The sequence below is a fragment of the Garra rufa genome, chromosome 2, assembly GCF_049309525.1.
Source record: "Garra rufa chromosome 2, GarRuf1.0, whole genome shotgun sequence".
Lineage (NCBI taxonomy): Eukaryota > Metazoa > Chordata > Actinopteri > Cypriniformes > Cyprinidae > Garra > Garra rufa.
The window spans coordinates 35,718,993-35,741,048 of record NC_133362.1 but is presented as its reverse complement, the minus strand read 5'-3'; the positions used below and the strand labels follow the sequence as shown (position 1 = coordinate 35,741,048).

Sequence of the window (22,056 nt, the reverse complement as noted above, 5' to 3'; positions counted from 1 at the left end):
ACACTACGGATAACGTTACTGTTGCTTTAAAATACCCTTACATCATTTTCCTGAGACAGGTTTAGTCGTGTGAAGTTGACGTTTTGCGGCTAGTCGTAGATTTGTAAACGGAAAGCAACGCGTTTACATGCGCTGGAGTCTATCCACATGACGTAAAAAGCCGCTCTGTAGACCGGGTCTGCACTTGTTTTTCAAGCAAACTAGCCGCACACACGTGCTGTACTGTTTTCTGCTGTTTTCCTAGATATAAAACTACAGCCTTGGTGAAGAAGCGGTAAGTTGCTGGGCCTTTCTTTTTGTGTTAAACATGTCGAGGGATGTATTTACGTTTAAACGTGACGCGTTTGTATTCGAGCACTGCACGTGTAACGTTATGTGATTAACGCGGTTTAACGTTAACGTTACTCCTTGAAAATAAATAAGTTTGCTCTCGATGTAATGAAAGATACTTTAAAATCTGTTATTTCATATTCAGCTCTACTGTAAAAATGCTGAGCATACGAGCATATCAGTGCAGTCGTGTACGTTAGCGCTTTTATCCATTCAGTTTCTCCTGTTCGTCTCGTCATTAAGGACAGTGACCTTGCTGAGTCTTACACACAAAATGGTAGAAATGTTCACAAAGATGAATAAATGCATTATTGACAGGTTAACTTACATATGACCCATTTGTTTGGCTGTTATGAACCGTCTCAGGATTGCAGGTAAACGCACACAGCTGCTGGTATCAATGTTGAGTCTGACAGGCTGCTTCTGCTACTAACGGACACTCTAACGGTTTACAAACATTTAAATCAAAATACACACTCGCTGGATTTTAAATAGTTGACGTATAATATTTATTTATTTATCTATTTATTTATTTATTTGTCAATATGTATGAATGTGTACCCATTAACATATAAATAAAATTACCATGTTTTACGTCAATAAAAATATATATACATATGACCATGTTATACGTCAACTACGTCATATTTTTTATTGTGTTTGTCTGTATATAAAATATTGGAAAAAAATATTAAACTTAAAGTGATTTGTTTAATAGTAATCTAACACAATATAATTTAAATGGTAATATTCTACATTGTATGTCATTCCATTGGTTTGAGTGCTTTTAAAATAATCTAACATAAAATGGGAAATATTTCAAGTGTGTCTTTAATTTTTGCATTGTGTAATTGAAATAAAAAACAGCTTTCTTGAGAATATTGTTTTGATAATCCACCTCTAAGTCTGCCAAACGGCAATTAGACATAACTCTATAAGAACTGAAAGCACATTGGATTTGCAGTGTTTGCTTGTATTTGTTGGTTTGTCTCACTCTAAATGTACAGAAATTATTTTGACATTATCAGGATTTAAAATGACTGACAAATTTAATTTGATCTTCTTAAGTAAGCTATAACTGTACCTCTACTTTAGCTCTTAATTGGCATCCTTTTTTTTAATCCTACCATTGTGTTTATAATCAGTTTAATATTAATAAAGTGTCTGGGTCATTCCATGTCAAATCAACCCAAATTCACAACTTTCCTGGCTCAATTTTTTTTAATTTTGCTAATATTTTATGAAAAATAAACATGTATATTGATGATGAAAGCTGAAATATTAAATTAAATATTGAATATTTACTGAGTAATCCACTATTTTGTAGATGGGTCAAAATGGCAATTTTCACCTGAGATTCAGAACCAAATTATAGGGGTGGTAAAATTACTTGGAGAAATGTCAGCATAATAATGTTAATTTTACAGAGAGATTGGTAGGTCTAGTAGTAAAGTGTGTTGACTTTAGCAATCTTTGTTGAATTATCTGCCAATGGTGACCATCCAAAAAATGGAGAAACAGTGCTTTTTCAAGTTTGCATGTCTGTAACACAAGAAGTATTAAAGAATGAAGTGGGTTAAAGTGACTCACGTTTGGTTATTGACAACTGAAAATGTGTACATTTTAACCATTTACTCCTGGAGCCATATTAACTGGAACTGAACTATACAGGGCCTTATTAGTCAAGTCACCTTTATTTATATAGCGCTTTTAACAATACAGATTGTGTCAAAGCAACTGCACAGTATTTAAACAACACCATAGCGTGTAAGTAACGCATTATTGTAGATAATCAATTTTCAGTTAAAGGCAGTTCATCAATGAATTCAGTGATATCATCATCCAGTTCAGTTCAAATAGTATGCGATATCGCTGGAAAGTGTCCCCAACTAAGCAAGCCAGAGGCGACAGTGGCAAGGAACCAAAACTCCACAGGTGACAGAAATGGAGAAAAAAACCTTGGGAGAAACCAGGCTCAGTCGGGGGACCAGTTCTCCTCTGGCCAGACCAAACCAGCAGTTTGTACCAATGTCTGATTGTAGAGAACTCGTCTGGATCCCGTGGTGTAGCGCCGATGGCCGCCTAGGTTGGCGAGGTCTTTAGTGATGATCCGTCTCTGGAGCTCATCTGATTGACATCCACGGCTATTGAAGTCATCTCCAGGTGCTGATCCATGATCTAAGCTGGGTACGGACTGGATCCGGGGGACTGCAGTGACCATCTGATCTGGATACAGGCTGGGTCTGGTGGCTACGGTGACCTCAGAATAAGAATGAAACAGACTAATATTAGCATAGATGCCATTCTTTTTACGATGCAACGAGTGCATCATGTGTTTTCGGTTCCGGCTGACCTAATTAATGCAGCCTAACAATCCTTTAACGGATTTGAATTATAGGAATGTGTTAATGTTTTTATGTGTAAGCCAGGTTAAAGAGATGTGTCTTTAATCTAGATTTAAACTGACAGATTGTGTCTGCCTCCCGAACAGTGTTAGGTAGATTGTTCCAGAGTTTAGGCGCTAGATAAGAAAATGATCTGCCACCCGCAGTTGATTTTGATATTCTAGGTATTATCAAATTGCCAGAATTTTGAGAACGCAGCGGACGTGAGGTACTATAATGCGATAGGAGCTCACTCAAGTACTGAGGAGCTAAACCATTGAGGGCTTTATGAGTAATTAGCAAGATTTTAAAATCTATACGATGTTTTATAGGGAGCCAATGCAGTGCTGACAGAACCGGGCTAATATGGTCATACTTTTTAGTTCTAGTAAGAGCTCTAGCTGCTGCATTTTGGACCAGCTGGAGTTTGTTTATTAAGCGTGCAGAACAACCACCCAATAAAGCATTACAATAATCTACCCTTGAGGTCATGAACGCATGGATTAATGTTTCAGCATTTGACATTGATAGCATAGGTCGTAATTTCGCTATATTTTTAAGATGGTAAAATGCGGTTATGCAAATGCTAGAAATGTGGCTTTCAAAGGAGAGATTGCTATCAAATAGGACGCCTAGGTTCCTAACTGATGACGACGAATTTACAGAGCAGCCATCAAGTATTAGACGGGTATTTAGGTTATTACTTGTGGAGGTTTTAGGTCCAATAATTAACACCTCTGTTTTTTTTTTTCAGAATTTAACAGTAAGAAGTTATTAGCCATCCAGTTTTTAATATAGGCTATGCATTCTGTTAGTTTTTCGAATTGATATGTTTTGCCGGGATGCGAAGAAAAATAGAGCTGAGTATCATCAGCATAACAATGAAAGCTAACACCATGTTTCCTGATGATATCTCCCAAGGGTAACATGTAAAGCGTAAAAAGTAATGGTTCTAGTACTGAGCCTTGAGCCTATTAATGAAGATGCCAAAAGTAAAGTTTGTTAAGACCCAATATCTAAAAGGGCATTAAGAAATCCTTAATACTTCCTGAGTTACAGACATGCGAATTTTGGAGAAAAGCATGTAAAGTGCTGTTTCCCAATTTTTGAAATGGTCACCATTGGCATACAATGCAACAAATGCAACATGTTTTGTCTACCAACTTATGAGAATAATGTGTTCATGTGGTTTCATTTATGGCAGAACAGTGTTGAATCATCCAAGGTCGCACTCTTCATTGAAGCTGAACTCTCCTGTCCCTCATGAGTTTTGTAGAGTACTCCGAGATCATCCAGGAAGGGGATGTTGTCATTATCTTCCTGGGTCATGAGTCCATGATGCCTATCAAAGTTCAGTCGGGAGCTCAGACGCAGACCCGCTATGGGGTCATCCGGCACTCCAGCGACCTGATTGGACAGCGGTTTGGTTCAAAAGTGACCTGCAGTAAGGGTGGTTGGGTTTACGTGTTGCACCCTACACCAGAGCTGTGGACTGTCAACCTTCCCCACCGAACACAGATCCTCTACACCACGGATATTGCCAACATCACACTGATGCTGGAGCTCAAACCGGGCTCTGTCGTATGCGAGTCAGGTAAGGAGGAGTCTTTCTTCAGCTATAAACCTATAAAAGTTTTTTTTTAAGAGATCTTTATTACTCAGGATTACAGTTTTGAGTTGACAAAACCAAACTAATCCACGTAAAGGATAACTATTGCCCAAATGCAACCTAGGCTGTTTTTATTTTTTACTGTAAACGAGACAAACTTATATCTAAAAGGATAATTACGACAAACGAGCCGCTTTTGAGATTGACCGTGATTCCGTTTTGTGGTCAATGGCCGGTGAATGGGGCATTACATTACTAGGGGCATTACTTTGAGCGCATCAAAATCGATATTTTTACAACACTAAGAAGGCTCGACACACCATGAAACTTTGCTCGAAGTATCGCCTTGGTCTCTACACATGAACTCGAGCATTGAGAACATTGTTTGTGTACACAGAGTTTACTAAAAAGAAAGTTTTTGAACAACTCACTTTCACTGTTTGTGTTTCCGCTCGCGGCCGTCTTGCCAGTCAAGAGGTGTCGATCTCCAAATGCGAGGATGGTTAGCTCCTAAAGCATATTTCCATATAAATGCACGGCTAATTCGTTGTTTTGTCGCAAGTGAAAAACAATATTAACCTTCTAGTTGTAAAAAGAGCCTCATGTAAGCCTAATATTTCGTCCTATGGAGTCCATTCATTCGCATTCGGAGATCGACAACTCTTGACTGGCAAGACGGCCGCGAGCGTAAACCCAAACAGTGTAAGTGAGTTGTTCAAAACCTTTCTTTTTAGTAAACTCTGTGTACACAAACAATGTTCTCAATGCTCAAGTTCATGTGTAGAGACCCAGGCGATACTTCGAGCAAAGTTTCATGGTGTGTCGAGCCTTCTTAGTGTTGTAAAAATATCGATTTTGATGCGCTCAAAGTAATGCCCCTAGTACTCCCATTCACCGGCAATTTGACCAGAAAACGAAATCACGGTCAATCTCAAAAACGGCTCGTTTGCCGAACTATGCTTTTAGAAGTTTGTCTCATTTACAGTAAAAAAACAGCCCAGGTTGCATTTTGGCAATAGTTATCCTTTAAAGGGATAGTTCACCCAAAATAATGTGAAACATAATCTTTTAGCTTTTAATCTGTTGCAATAATCAGAATAAGGGCAAGTAATTAACATCTTTAGTAAGGAGTCTATGCACCGTGTAAACAATGAGTGACGTATATGTGTGACAGATTGCTTCTGCGCATGCATCTATTATGTAAGAGCATGTTGACATGTCACGCAGGATGTTGTGAACGCGCTCAGGGGAGTTGGCCATAGCGGTGAATCAGAGAAAATTTTCTGTCTGTTTGTTTTGGCAAGTCTTCAAATGTTAGGCTTGCACTTCTGTAACGGACAAATGTTTAACAATATTTGCATTTTCATGTATAGAATTTAAAATGGTAACCGAAACCCTGGTTTATATTACTGCAAGTAAACTGTATTTTCGCAAATTTCTCTATACAAAGCTCGATATAGTATATCCAACTTTATCCACATATACAGTTGCATTCGAAATTATTCAACCTCCTTGACCTGCAAGGCATCAGTGCACTATTAGAGAAAGTTTATTAATACACATTTGAGTAATTTTGAAAACGTACATTGATGAATAATGAAAAAAGTCTAATTGGCTCTAAGCGTTCACGTTAAAAATTATTCAACCCCCAAAAGTTAATTTTTGTGCAGAATCTTTTATTCTTTAAATCCGCCCATAAATGCTGCTTGGAAGTGTTTAGAAGCTTTTGTCACCTCTCCACTGCAATCTTGGCCCATTCCTCACCTAAAAAAAACTTTTAAATCACTGATAATCTTTAGTTTTCACCTTTTCTTCAAATTCAACCAAATATTTTCAATGAGAATTAAATCTGGAGACTGAACAGGCCATTTAAGGACATTCTATGACCGAACCCTGAACCAGGCATAAGTATATTCTGATGTATACTTTGGGATGATTGTCCTGCAGGAAAGTCCATTGACCATCAGCTTCAGTCTTTGCACCAGAGGCATCACAATTCTTGCCAAAATGGCCTGATACTTCAAGGAATCCATGATGCCCTTCATACAGTTGTGATTTCCATGTCCTGCTACAGTATATATATATATATATATATATATATATATATAAAACAGGGACAGGTCTATCTCAATTTTGACTGGAGATGGTTTTCTTCTGCTCATAAGTTTTGCCTATTTTGCACCAGACATACCGCTGATCTAAAGGTCCAAAAATTTCCAGTTTGGTCACATCACTCCATAAAACTCTATAAAAAAATTCTTCCAGAACTCACAGGTCTATCTAAATTAATTTTAGCATAAGTCAGCGTTTTATGTTCTTCTTGGTCAAGATTGGCATTCAGCAAGATGCCCCAACATAAAAGCCACACTTGTCTTGTGCTCATTTTGTATTCTGCATTGAAATGTTTTTCCACCTTTCATTGGGTCATCTTGAAAGTCTTTGGCTATACATTGCCGTTTTTTCCTCAGTTGTCCTTATCAAACATTTCGTGTCTTTTTTTCTTCAACACCTTCAAAGGTTTTCTGGTACAACACATTTAAGCTAAGGAATAAGGCTGCCAGCTGTCTCTAGGAACTTTTAATGTCTTTGGAAATCTTTACATAGCCTCAGACTTTCTAAAGTAATACAGTTATTTATTGTATAGCTTTTGTGTGAGCTCTTGACTTTGCCATATTTACTACTCAACTTCAGCACATGCATGATCTAACTGTATGTATGTGTAACAGCTCAAGCTAATTCAGTTTTCTAATAGAGTTTCTAAAGGTTTAATTGTGTTTTAGGACAAATTTTTCATTCCCCACCATACAAATAAGTGACGAAAAATCAGAAAAGTTGAAAAGGGGTTGAATAATTGTGACATAGCTGTGTTCTTTTAAAAAATCCGGAACTCAAATATATTATATTATTAGATTATATAATATGTGACGACCATTTTAGGGGCCACTATAAGAAAGCCATTCTAAAACCAACAAATACAACAGTGGCCAGGGCAAATTATTGTATAATTAAGAAAATGTGACCAAAACAGAAAACAAAAAATAAATTTAAACTTAAACAAATAATAAATAAGGATTGGTGAGCAAACTAATTTAGACTACAACTTACTGAAGAGTTAAGAAAACTTCCTATCTCCCGAGGAAGAAATTAAACACAGCAAAAGTCTTCCGGGTCAGCTCACTTACCTATGCTTTCTATGTACTCTGTAGTAACTAAACAAATGCCACTCACCATCCTTAAACAAAAGAAAATAAGGAAAACAAAAATCAAAGACAAAACAGAATTCCCAGGGCAAGCCACCATTGAAGTGCCACCAGCAGCTCTTAAAGGTGCCATAGAATGGAAAACTGTATTTACCTTGGCATAGTTGAATAATAACAGTTCTGTACATGGACATGGCATACCATGAGTCTCAAACACCATTGTTTCCTCCTCCTTATATAAATCTAGCGTTTGCAAAAGACCACGGAAAAAGAGGCCAATTCCGACATAACGGCAACTATTACATAAGAGTCGCGATCATTAATAATTATGCCCCCAACATTTGCATAGCCCAATCATCAGAAGTTCTGCAGCTAAGCTACTGTGAAAAAAAAACAAAGCGAGGACAATAGCGAAAACGGCAGATCACGGGAATAAATGTTATGTTCCAGGTTGTGCAGGAGATGTTAAGTGCAGGGATGGGTTGGTGTCTGTACTCACAAAGGCACGAAAAACAAATAATGCGTTCTAATAAAATAAGGCGAGCCACTAAAAGAACACGCTTAGCTTCTTGCTAGAAGTTAGCCTGTTACATTGCTGTTCATAAGATTTCACTTACCACATAAACAGAGTAAGGAGAGATCACTGGGCGGACGATGGCGAATGATTTGCAGATCCTGATCGCCGCTGACAGCATCTAAACTTGTCAAATGTGCTAAGTACTGCCGCTGTAGTATAACGTTACACAGAGCAGGTGCAATGCAAATTTCAAAAGCAAAATTAAAATGATCATGCATTCAAAAAGGCAGTTTCAATGCCACGCATATTAATAGCGGCTCGAGCTCCATAATTAAATATACATTTTCCTTCATGTGTTTTTTTTTTTTTTTCCTGCTGTGTAAGCTATTGAAATGAGCCGCTCTGTGAAATAGCCAATCAGAGCAAAGCTCATCATTATTATTAATGAACCTTCCAAATAAGGCAATAACAGACCATTTCATTCTAGAGACAAATCCTAGGGTTGTAAATGGACTTGTAAAACCGTTTCTGGAGAATATTTGCCCTTTCTTATGCCATATACCTTCTATGTGGATATCAGAGAACAATTTAAAATATTGTATCAATGCATTCTATGGCACCCTTAGGCAGAGGCCTCAGGTGTGTGTGCTAGTCTTCGCCCCATCCAATTAGCAGCTGCACTCAGGAAAGAAACAAAGAGAGAAAGAGCAGGGGCTCGTAACATTGTATATTGACATTATCAATTAATATGCCAGTCATCTGTTATAGATGCAGCTTTTATAAAGTCCTGGATCTTCAGAAAAGCTTGTTTTTGTAAAGTACTGCAGTCTCTGCGGAGTTAAATAATTTTGATTGCAACTGTATACTGTACACTCACGTAATGTGACTATAGATAATTTGGATAATATCATGATTTATGTAAACTACTTTGAAACGATGTCTATTGTGAAAATTAGGTTGCAGTGTGTAGAGTCGGTTAGGCAGAGAAATCTTGGTGGAGACGAGACTCTTTGGCTGTTTGGCCCATTCAGTAAGTATTGGGCCTCTTGTATTCTGAATGAATCAATTAAACTGCTGTTGAGTGTCACACACACACACACACACACACAGCTCTGTCCTCAGTGCCCTTCAAACTTATTGAGCTGGATGTGTGTTTAACATGTTGATATCTGAGCAACGTTCAGGTGAGGCTGACTATACCATAGATTTGGCACGTGTACAGTATTGAATATTGATGTGGGTTTATCATCATTCAAGATACTATTGGACATCTCTTTAGAAAGTTTGATCATTTCTGTGTGTTCTTTCTCCCCTACTGAGCCTCTTGTTCTTACGTCAGTCAGTCTGTTCTATCTGAATGCAACACTGTAGACCGAACATTGACCCTATTGTTGCTATGAGAACAAAAGGCATGCTAATGGGTTCTTGAAGAGGAAGATGGGCCATTAACACCAGAACGTGTTCACATGCACGTGCATCACTATGTACATGCACACGTGATTGCTGTGTTTAACTTTAAATGACCACTTTTATATGCATGTGTTTTTCTGATTAAGGTCAATATTCCACTTAATGAGAGGTTTTCTGTTATCTAAAACTACATGAATACTATACATTCATGTAGCTTTTCTGCTATTCTCTTTTGGAAATACTGGAGATGCTCGCTTTTGCTATTTATTGCAGTACGTGTTATTCTGCACAGCAGCTTAATCAGCTCATTAATTCTAATTCATCTCATTGACAAAAGCACATAACAGTGCAACGAACTGTAAAATGTCAATCATGAGACTATGCAAGACACTATGGTGTTGTCAGGTCCTCTGTAAAGTACTTTTCTCCCTAATATTGGTGGAATTGCTTTGATTTTTAATCTAATCGAACCTAGTAAATTTAAATCATAAAAGTTTAAAAATGCTAATTTTAATATTGAACTTTTAATATAAATCTTAACCTTAAACCCTTTATTTCCAGGGCTTGTTGTAACAATAGATTTTTTGTCTTTCTTCCAGGTACAGGCAGCGGCTCTCTGTCTCACGCTATTCTGCGGACCATCGCTCCCACCGGCCACCTTCACACGGTAGAGTTCCACGCTCAGCGAGCTGAGAAGGCCATCGAGGAGTTCAAGGAGCACAAGGTGTCTCACCTGGTTACTGTTAGAAACCAGGATGTGTGCAAGGATGGCTTTGGCATCACTGGAATAGCCGATGCGGTGTTTTTGGACATCCCCTCTCCGTGGGAGGCCATCACACATGCCAAGAGCGCCATGAAACGCAAAGGTGAGAGCATGTAACTGTGAAATAGCTGAAGTGACATTACCATATTAATGCTAAATGTCATGTGGTACTTCATTCTTCACAGATAAAGCCACTGAAATGAGTCTTCAAGTAACAAGAAATACTACTAAATACCACAGTGACCTTTATGAACACAACTTCACAGACGCATTAATGCTGCTGGCACAAAGAATGTATAGTACACACTCACTAAAAGTACTGTGGAAGTGTGATACTTTAATACGATATACACCATGGTGTTTACATGGTGCTCCAAGGTATTTCAAAGAATAACATAGTGAAACAATGACATTTCCAAAGGAAAAAGTATAGAAAAGTTGCTTTGGGTTATATGAAACCCATACAGGTTTGCAACACCTTGAGGGTTTTCATTGTAAAGGAGACCTATTATGACCCAATATGTAATATAAGTCCCTGGTGTCTCCAGAATGTGTCTGTAAAGTTTCAGCTCAAATATTATACTATTTTAAAAATGCCTATTTTGAGTGGAAGCAGAAACACGCTGTTTTCGTGCATGGCTCTTTAAATGCAAACAAGCTTCTTCTCCCCGCCCCCTTTTCAAGAATAGGGCTGTGCCTTTTACAGCTTATGCCTCAGGTACTCTGCTAAAAAAAAACATATTTTTGGTTTTAAATATAACGTCTATCATGCTGAAATCATGCGTTTTAAAGTCATATCAGTTGAAACTATTGATATACTGTGTTCTGAGCACACACATTCTCTCCTCTGAGGCTGGAACTCTAACTTCTGTGCTTTTTTACATTTTCTGGGTGCACCAGGGACCCGATTATAGCACTTAAACACAGAAAAAAGTGAATTGAATTTATATTCTGTGTAGGTTTTCATCTCAGCTATGGATGCAGCTACTGTAAAACATTGAAAGAGGTCCATTATTTTCCATAACTGCATCTTGGTTTTGTGCCAAAATGATGTCACACCAGTAACTTTAATTAATCTAGAAGACTTTGCCCAGTTTGAACAGCATTTATAGCTGTGTGTGCATCTGTTTTGTCTGTGCTCTCTCTGATCACTCGGTTGGAACAACTGTTTGATTTTATCGAGTGGCTGTGTCAAAACTGGTCTCTTTAGAAGTGACCCGACCACTTGGCAAGAGGCTGTTTCCATGGGAGCTGCTACCCACTTTGCCATACTGGGCAGGCCCAGACTAGTCAGAGTCCTAGTAAGGGGTCAGCAATCTTTACATGATTTATTCCCCTGCGTCAGTAGAATATTGAAAGAGGAATGTTCATAAAATGCACAGCCCTTGGCTTTTAACCACTCACTTTCCTGTCTTGGTAAAGGCTGAAGCTGAGATGTAATTAAATGATTGGTTTATTGGCAACAAGTACTGTTATTTAAAGAATTAGTTCATTTGCAGAACATAAATTTCCCAGTGGTTTACTCACCCCCATAATCATACAAGATGTTCATGTCTTTCTTTCTTCAGATGAAAAGAAATGAAGGTTTTTGAGAAAAACATTCCAGGATTTTTCTTCATATAGTGGACTTCAGTGTGGATCAAGGGGGTTGAAGATCCAAATTGCATTTTCAACGCAGCTTTAAAGGCCTCTACACAATCCCAGCCAAGAAATAAAGGTCTTATCTAGTAAAACGTCACTTTCTAAGGAAAAAAAGCAATTTATATACTTTTTAACCACAAATGCTCATCTTGCACGTAGGCAGAAGTACCAACCCAGTGTTTACAAAGAGAACGTGCAAAGAAAGTCAAATGCCCTTTACAAAAAAAAAAAGGTAAAACAACAATTTCGAACAATTTTGAAGTTGGAGAAGAAAATGAGATGGGTTTTTTGCCCTACCCTACCTTTTTTAAACCAAAGCACACAGATAAAGAACTAAATGCACATGACTTTTCCAACGTGATTGTAGTGCAAGATGAGCATTTGTGGTTAAAAAGCATTTGTGTTTTGTTTTTAAAGAAAATGACTGATTGTTTCACTAGATAAGACCCTTATTCCTCGCCTGGGATCGTGTAGAGCCCTTTGAAGCTACATTGAAACTGCAGTTTGGACCTTCAAACAACTAATCCCCATTAAAGTTCACTATATGGAGAAAAATCCTGGAATGTTTTCCTCAAACCTTTTTATTTTTTGACTGAAGAAAGAAAGATGGATTTGAATAAATTACCAGGAAATGTTAGAAACCTCTCCTTAAAGAAAAATTATGTGAGGGTGAAATTTTTTTTTTTTTTTTTAAACAGTACAAATATTGCTCAGGAGTTCAACTAAACTAATTCATTTAAAACAGTTTTGGATGAATTACCATGTTAAAATGCATTTTTTGTAATGTGTACATGCATGTATAATAGGAGGAGTATAAGATCAGAGAGGATCTCCTGGCGATATTTTCTTGAGTCTCTGTCTCATGCAAGTGGAATTTTTGCCTCACTCTGTGCTACACCCCCTTTTGGAGACTCGCAGTCTATCTGATTTGTAATATACACACATGCTGGATGTTTTTGCTGGCAGGGTAATGACCATAAAGGGGTAGGCAGTGAGACTTCAGTGAGCACGGGCAGTGCTCTGTAAAACTCAGACTTCTGCTTTCCTCTTTCTGTGTCTATTGACAAATTGACTTTATTGTGCACCACTTGTCAGGGAGATTTCAGATCAGAAAACTTAACACAGCTCTAACTGTGAAAGCTTTTGTTAACCACAAGCCAGTTGTCCTTGACTAACATCCTTCTCACAACATATCCTATAACCTTGATGTAGCAATCAGAGTTTGTAGTGACTGAGTTGATTCTTCATCCTATCTCTTTATTTCTTGTCATTTTTGGCCTGATATTCAGACTTGTTCTCTGGTTTAAGCATCCAGAGAATCCCAGCTGTTGGTGTGACTCTTCGTTCCCAGGCACTTGTTGCCAGGAGACCTAATGTCTCTGTTTATGACTGCGTTTTCATGGAAAGGCCTTATTTGTCAATGGAATGACACGATAAACTTCTCTCTCTCACTCTCTCGCTTGAAATATACTTCTGTTAGTGCTCCTCACCAACAGTCTTTATTCGTACATTACCCCTATTCCAAATCCTAGAGCTGCCTACATAGACAGAATTTCAAGGCATCGTCAGTATACTTCAGTCACAAAAACTGTACAAAAAGAATCTAAGATTCCTTCTTTTGTCCAAATACAGTAGGCTAGAATACACTACATGACTGATTTTAAGACACTAGGCTACTCTTGACAACTTGAGGAAAAACTTGGAATCACTCACAAGTCGTCCAGGACACAACACGGACACACAAACATATGCCTTGTTGCTATGAGATGTGTGACAAATAACAACATTTTGTAACATTGGTTCAAAATATTAAACAATGTTTGCTGTCCTCCAAATAATACAGTCCCATAATGCATTCCAGTTCCATTGCAGGGAAAAAAACACCCATCTAAAGGGAGGAATATTATATGTGAGTTTTTGCACAGATTTATGCCTGATTTGTAGTCAATACTAGTTGCCGAAAGTCAAATCCAGTCTGCAGATTTTTGGCTGTTGAGTTGACAGAATTCACTAAAAATTTCATAATTTATGATGGGCACAGACTTCCATTTGATTTCTATATAAATATACATTTTTTGGGGAAAAAAGAAACGTTAAGGTCAACACCTTGGCCTAACCTTAAAGGGATAGTTCACCCAAAAATGAAGACCTTCGGAACATGAATGAATGAGATCATACTTTTCACTACCAATTTGCCAAAACCTAACCCCCATTTTTTTATTTTTTTAACATAGACGTGAAAGTGCACTATCCAAACTTAAATTGTCATAATTCATGAACTCTTTGGAATACAGACCTACACTGTAAACAAAATCTGTAGAAATTACAGTATTACTGGCAGCTGGTTGCCAGTAACTTACTGTAGATTTTAATTTATGCTATTTACTGGCAACAGTTTGTTAAAAGTTAATTGAACATTAAACATTAACAAGTCTTTATCTTTACAGAATAAAACTAAAATAACAGCCTCATGCAAAGCATTCTGGGAAACAAAATCTGAAGGAAAAAAAACAGAAAAAGGTTGATGAAGGTTTCTGGTTCCCAGAATGCTTTGCAGTAGGTTGTTATTTTATAGTTTTATTCTGTAAAGACAAAGACTTGTTAATGTTTAATGTTCATTTAACTTTGAACAAACTGTTGCCAGTAAATAACATAAATTAAAAATCTACAGTAAGTTACTGGCAACCAGCTGCAGAACTACAGCAATTTTTTTACAGTGTAAGGTTGGACAATACTGCTTGTATAGCAGTTTTAGGATTTTAGAATCCAAAACTGCTATACAATTAAAGCCTTATGTCTACATAAGTTACGTTCCGGATTTTAAGTTATGGTCAGATTTTAAAATTCATGTAGTGTATTCCAGCCATGAAGAGATGAAATCAAAATTACCTCGAGATTTGCTCACCTTTAAGCCATCCTAGGAGTATTATGACTTTCTTCTTTCAGACAAGTACAATTGGAGTTATATTAAAAAATGTCCTGCTTCTTCCAAGCTTTATAATGGCAGTGAATGGGGTTTAAGATAAAGTTAGATGGATGAAGTCAAATTAAAAGTGCATAAATCCATCATAAAAATTCAGTTCCCACGACTGGATAAATTAAAAAGGTAAGCGCGTCCTTTTTTCTCGCAATTGTAAGTTTACATCTAACAGCTCTGACTTTTTTCTTAGAATTGTGAGATATAAACACACAATTGCGAGTTATAAAGTCCAGTTCTGAGGAGGAAAAAAAGACTGATATGTTCATAAAATTGCGCACAATTCTGACTTCATTTCTCAGAATTGCAAGTTGCAAAAATCTCGTTATTCTGACTTTATAACTTGCAATTGTGAGTTTGTCACAATTCTAAGAAAAAAAAGTCAGAATTGTGAGAAATCGCAATAACATTTTTTTATTTATTATTCAGTGGCTGAAACGGGATTCCATACGGGATAGTGTTGCCACCCTGTGGAACAACTGATTACTGCAAAATAACTTCAATGCGCATGTACGACAGTTACAAAAATCGGGTGGTGAGCGTACAGACGCGCATACTATTCTGTTCTGTAAGATGTGAAAAATCTGTGAAAAAGTGAAGTATAATTTGGGCTTTAGGTGTAGCGTAAGCTCCAGTGAGAATATGCTAGTCTTGCGAGAACCAAGTGTTGTTTACAGCAAAGTAAGTCTCCTCTTTGCTTATATTGAAATCCTCCATTTTTCTTTAAAAATCATTTTGTACTTATAATTTGTGTTTTGCTTTCTCCTTTGTGCTTCCGCGTCCGTCACCACATTCACATTCTTCGTCATCTGCTGGCACGCCACTCTCTTGTTAATGGCATACGACAGTTAGTAGAAGCTAGACATCACTGTTTGTAAAGTTTTAAGTATGGATATTTTTCTTACACAAACGCATCGCTTCACTTCAGAATGTCTTCATTAACCTCTGGTGGTCGTGTGGAGCACTTTTTATGATGGATGGGTGCACTTTATTGGACTTAAATATATCTCAACACCCATTCAATGCCATTATAAAGCTTGGAAGAGCCAGGACATTTTTTAATAGAACTCTGATTATATTTGCCTGAAGGAAGAAAGTCAAATACACCTAGTATGGCTATAGTTTGAGCAAATCATGGGGCAATTTTCATTTTTGGGTGAACTATCCCTTTAAGTAGCCTATGCAGCAGCAGATAAAGGCCGTAGACAGCAAGGTAGTTATTTAAGTGGATCCCTGATTCACCTCCTGTGAGAATTTTCGGGGCCAAGAGAGACTTGGCACTTTGATCAGGGAAAAGGCAAACTGAGCCAGTGTTGGATTGCTTTCCTACCGTGGTTCTCATTCATTATAGTTCTATAATGAATGTTGAAAGTGAGGGATGGGCTCATGCTGGATTAAGTTAACGTGATTGGATTGAGTCTAAAAAAGATCCAAACGTAAACTGCACCTATTGAGATGTCTTCCTCAATATACGTCTCTCCTCACAGCACCCTGTCTATCTTCTTACTCTGATCAGCTGTGGCTATTCTTGTGCATGTTAGTAATACCACCTTTAGTCCAAATTCCCTCCATTCGTGTTAGTGGAGAAAGATGGCAATGGAGTGGAAGAGAATCGCCATCTCAAACACTTAACCACTCGTCTTCCATTTATCCAGTTATTATGAGAGCGTTTAACAGTCAGGCAAGAATATGCAAACATGAGCTTGTTGACTGCACTCTGACCCTTTACAGCCTTGTGAGCTAACGCATGTTTCCAGTAATAAGGAACCATATTATGTACATCACTTCCTGACTATTCTCAGCAGGCCTGCATGAAATCTGCACCCAGTTTTCAGTTTTCACTGATTTTGTAGTTTGAGTAGCCGAGTGTGACATAACTATTGGCTCAACCAATGATGTTATTTTAGGGGTTGGGCTTCTTAAGTTGGCTTTTAGGAGGGTGTTTAAGACTTGTTTGAACACAGTCATCTGTTTTGCAGTTGCATTTGATGCTCGCCTCATAGTGACCTGAGAAATAAGGTCATGGTACATGGTCATTTCCTTAAAAAGCACTAAATAAGAATGTTCTTGTTCCAGGTTGCTCATTTCAAGTTTCAGGTTTGATTTAACATCAGAAAAAATTGTGATCTTCCCTTTCGGATGTTTGACAAGGTTTTACAAATAAACTACTAATAAACAGATATTCATGTTTGCACAGAATATAACAAAGGCGATAGAGATCTGTGTATTCATTCAGTTGTTTGATAAAGAACAGATGCAAACTAAAGGTTAAAATTAGGCATTGTCAATCACATTGAGATCCAAACATAGTCAATATAAGAAAGCAGTTTCTGGAAATTTTCTAAATAATAGTTTTACTCCACTGAGTCTGTGAAACTACATGCTGAAGTGCAATGCTTTACTATAAGTATTGACTATACTCAGGTGTTGTACTTGTATGCACAGCATAACACACAGCCTCTCGAAATATACTCCGTTTGATAATGTGTGCAAACACAGGTGCTCGACTTGTGCACTATAGGGATTCATTCTTATCCAGTGATTGTTCTTCTCCAAAAGTTCAGTGATTAAAAATGTCATTGTACTTGTGTAAACTAGATTTAGATATATCTTCAAATACACTTCTTCACTTGTTTTTGTAATCCTTAGTAGTTTGTTGTTATTCTTGTTCCACCTCCTGTTTCTTTTCTGATTGTAGGTGCAATTTCAGTTACAGATTTTCGCAAAACTTTTAGGCAAATTTTTTTAGTTTTTTTCTTGCGTTAAGTCACGCCGATGGATGTTGGTAGGTTTACGTATATCGCAGCCACTGCACTAGGCATTCATTTTAATTGTAGGTGACGTAGGCATCTATCTTCACAGAAGCAGTGCGGCCAGCCACTTCTGGGATGCTTTTGAAACTGAAACGAGCCGCAGTGACTAGTGACTTGTGTAAAAACTTGTGCAGACTTGTTATTTAAGGGGTTATAGAAGCAGTAATGGCAAGAAAGACCCTTATACTTGTGAGCGACCACGTACGAGGTGTTTCTTGGAGGTTATAGTACATTAAAGAATGACCATGTGACTTTTACGTACGCAAGGTGACCTGTAATTGTGAAAAAGCAGTTTCTATTACAATATATATTTTGAATTGCCAAAAAACCTCCTCATGCAAGAGTAAAAACGCAAATTTGCAAAATTGACATGTTTCCATTAGGCGTATTTTCAATTTTGCAATTTCAGTTTGCGCAATTTCAGGGGCAATGAAAACTCAGCTTCTAAAGCGATGACCTAGGTCAGTGTTACCATTTTGTGGACAAATTAAATTACATTTTTTTTTTAAAAGAGTCAAGCACATTGGGCCTAACTCATGAAGCACGAGCAGAACAACTTTTTCGTTCGTAAAGCCGTTCTGACATAAACTTTCGTGTTAATGAAAATGTTTGTATTTTCAACTCGATCTCACATCAATTTATACTAGGGCTGTCAATCAATTTAAATATTTAATCGTGATTAATCACGAGTGTGATGAGTTAACTCGTGATCAATTTAATCACACATTTTTAATCTCTTCTTAATGTACTTTTCAAGTTATTAATACTCTAATCAACATGGGCATGGACAAATATGGATGCTTTATGCAAATGTATGTTTATTATTAGTATAACCAAACTCAACATAGAGCATGAAGACTAGAATTGTTTCAAAGGTCATAGATGTTTTTCAAAGAACTTGTTTATGTCTATTAGACACATGAAAAAAGAACAAAGAAATACCAGGTTCCCATAACTTCTCTTTATTTGCACTGAGCAATTTACTTACATAAGCCTGTTTACATTTTCGCAGGACAGGGCAGCTCACTTCTTCTGAACATGCAAAATGTCTCAGAAGAGTCTCAGATACTAAATAGGCCTAAGGTTTGGGCAAACCATGTCACTATGTGCTTTTTGGGGAAAAAAATGAAGAAAAAATAGTTGCTAAAGCGGTCTGCAAAGTCGCTAAGTTGCATCACTGCATCTCCATTTCTCCAACTATGGGGTGCATGGTGCGTTAATCGTGGGTTAATAAAATTTGTGCCGTTAAAATGATTTTACGTTAATGTGTTATTAATGCGCTCATTTTGACAGCCCTAATTTATACATATTTTTCAATTTTGTAGAAATTTGTATGAATGACCACCCCTAACCCCGCTCCTAAATCTACCCCTCACAGAAATCGTACAAAATTCCTCCTCGTAAAAAACTTACGAATTGGTCGTGAAATACCATTGGTATTTTCAAAATAGAAATGTGCTGCTCCCTGTAAATGGGGTGTAAAATGTGTTATCTTTTGTAATCTTCAGTAGTTTGTTGTTATTCTTGTTCCGTCTCCCCAGTAAAGCGATGGCCCAGTTTGTGGGCAAACTAAATAGTTAAACTCCAAGTTCATATGCAAACTGTGCATACATTGCTAAAAAAAAAATAACCACATCAGCACATTAGGCCTAACTCATGAAACACAAATGTGCAAATTCATAAAAATGTTTGTATTTTCAACTCAATCTCGCGTAAATTTATACATATTTTACTACATGGCTAAATCACACACATTTGTATAAAATAGTATTTTAGTAATAGTCTTTTTTTACAAGGTTACAAATTAATAGGAATTTGTATGAATGAAAATTAAATTAACTTGTAAAACTACGAATTGGTCGCAAGATACCATTGGTTTTTTCAAAATGTTAGTTGGTACGAAAGAATCCTACTTGTACAACAACAAGTTTATTTAGTATTCAGTAGTATTCTTTAAATTAGATGCTAGTAATACGTTACTGCTATGAATATTTAAAATTATAGCAATCAAAGCGTCTCAGCTAGAAAAACGCATCGCCACCAGCTGGCCGTTTTCAACAAAAAAACGTGAAATTATTATTTATTGGTAGGTATATGGCCTATTAGTCTTTTTTGCATTTATGAAATATACTGGAGCCAAGAAAGGAGTCCAGAATGTTCCACTGCATTCCTGGACAAATAACTTGTAGTTGTAATTGATAGATGGTGATTATGCTAATTATGAATGAGCATGCACACGCGCCCTATTTACGAATGATTGGAATTTATTAACATATACTAGTATGTTTAACTATCAAATCTGATGTTTCCTAAGCGTTTGTGAATCCGGAGAAAAGTTTAAAGGTCTGTTTTATTCTGAATTCATGCGCCATAAATTTCTTTTTAATATTTAGTTGGCCACTAGGTAGCGACACTGACCAACCTGTTTTACCATTAAAAAAAATAACAGAACGACAAATTGCTGTAGATGTAACAACAGTAGACTTCTAAGTTGAAGCATTTTTAGCGGTCATAACTTCTGGAGCGAAATAGCACAGACACTGGATAAAGTTTAATCTTTTTTAGTGTGTATGTATTGTCCACTTAGGTTCTCGCATGCAGGGTCTTCTACCAGTGATGCTTGATTCAACTTTATGCATCTACTTTCTGCGCAGATATTAACAGTGCAACTGGGTTGTAGATTGCCAGGTTGAGGTCACAAATGGGTTGAAATTTGTATGATGTGTTGCTTCATACAAGATCTGGCAACTGGACCTTGGGGATAATATGTTGATGTGATTATTCATATAATAAGGTTTGGACCATACAATAACAAAAAAGAGAGAGACATGTCAAAACTGGGTGAGATATGGTGGGAGATACGGAAGACTTGACAGGCATGTACTTGCTTGTCTCACTTTTGTACTTTGAAAACAAAACCAAATTCTCAATCCAAAACGCCAACGCAAAATGGCTCACATGTCTATTTCTCATAATTGTAATGCATGGGTTCATAAGAATGTGGGAGTCACTTTCTGCTGAAGGCAAGAGGAAATGATATAAATTCTCTCTGCTTGCAGCACGTCAGTCATGCTTGTCAGGAAAGTGAATGAGAAAACATTAAACAGTTTGACCAATTTTTATGTCATAAATAGCAGTTCACCTCGATGATTAGGTACAACTGGTTTCACATCAGAAACAAAACGTACTGAAGTTTGCATGAATCATACCCAAGATTTGTGGATGTGTATCAGCATTAACATTATCCAGATGAACCAAACTCTGACGTCTAGTGTGAAAGCCCTGACTGAAAGCTGACTACTTCTCTTTTCTTCTTGTCTTTGTCTTCAGGAGGTCGTCTCTGTTCCTTCTCGCCATGTATAGAGCAGGTCCAGAGGACTTGTGAGGCATTATTGGACCATGGCTTTGAGGAGATCTGCACACTGGAGGTTCTGCTCCGGGTGCATGATGTTCGCACTGTCACTCTGCCCTTACCAGACTTCGGACCAGAGGGGGGCTCTGCCGACAGCACCCAGATGGCTTCAGATCTTAGTCAGGATGAAGTCCCAAACACAGGGAACACCTCTGTGAACTGCAAGACTGCCACCCCTCCCAGAGAAATGGCAGGACACACGGGATACCTCACCTTTGCTACCAAACCACGTGATTAGATGCATAACTGAAGCTGATGGAGACGGTTCGAGTGATGCTGACTCACTAAATTAAATTAAAGGACCTTTTATTCCCCTTTTGTATGTTTTTTTTAAAGCTTTATATACATATAAAATATTGGTTAACAGCTAGATTGGCTTTTACAATAGTTCATGTCATTTCAAAACTTTGGTTTAGTACAAATGGTTGCTTTTTTGGTTTCTTTTTTTTAAACTAGTAGATTGTTTTACTACAATAAATTATTGGAGTGCAACAAAAATATACTTTTGTAGTTTCTTTCTTTTCGTGCTGTTGACATTATGTCAACTTTGTATGGTTGTCAGCTGCTGAATGCAACTAGTGCACAGACATCTGACCTCTCAGAGAACACAGCAACTTGGAAATTTATGCTCTTCATGACGTATCTGTCTCATGATAAAACAGTCTGTTGCTATCATGTAAAGCTTCTCACCCTTGCTCTCAATTCAAGGCTGTTATGACCTGTTCTGTATCTGTTGTGTGTTACTTTCTTGCATGTGGAATGAAAGATACTGAAGAAGGAGATGTGCCAACATCTGGTAAGTGTTATATCTGAAACTATCTCCTGAGAGCTTGTCTATTCATGTGTCCATAAAAGGCCTTCCTTCTGCAATCTGATGCCTTTGTGGATGCTGTATAGAGGTGAGTTAATTTATTATTCTTTCACTCTGGCTTGCTCAGTGTGTTATAAACCTGTTGTGCTCTATTTTTGGAAACACAGGCTGTGAATCATAAATACAGTG

General features: G+C 37.4%; 1 protein-coding gene across 2 annotated transcripts; it reads left to right on the top strand.

The window, feature by feature from the left end:
• Positions 1–173: 173 nt before the first annotated feature.
• On the top strand, positions 174–21,540 carry trmt61a (tRNA methyltransferase 61A). Of its 2 annotated transcripts, none has more exons than XM_073834183.1 (4): positions 174–274; positions 3,919–4,308; positions 10,050–10,316; positions 20,975–21,540. In XM_073834183.1, the coding sequence occupies exons 2-4, from the start codon at positions 3,978–3,980 to the stop codon at positions 21,292–21,294; spliced, it is 918 nt and encodes a 305-aa protein (XP_073690284.1). In that variant the 5' UTR covers positions 174–274; positions 3,919–3,977; the 3' UTR covers positions 21,295–21,540. The 2 variants fall into 2 exon arrangements, with proteins under 2 accessions (XP_073690284.1, XP_073690286.1); XM_073834185.1 differs by having other exon boundaries at positions 187–274; positions 3,924–4,308.
• The last annotated feature ends 516 nt before the right edge of the window (positions 21,541–22,056 follow it).

Bases quoted from the DNA above. Each gene is read 5' to 3' on its own strand.
- trmt61a (XM_073834183.1), top strand. From the start codon at position 3,978: ATGAGTTTTGTAGAGTACTCCGAGATCATCCAGGAAGGGGATGTTGTC. The intron at 4,309-10,049 runs GTAAGGAGGAGT...TCTTTCTTCCAG, and splicing joins CTCTGTCGTATGCGAGTCAG to GTACAGGCAGCGGCTCTCTG. The intron at 10,317-20,974 runs GTGAGAGCATGT...CTTTGTCTTCAG, and splicing joins GAGCGCCATGAAACGCAAAG to GAGGTCGTCTCTGTTCCTTC.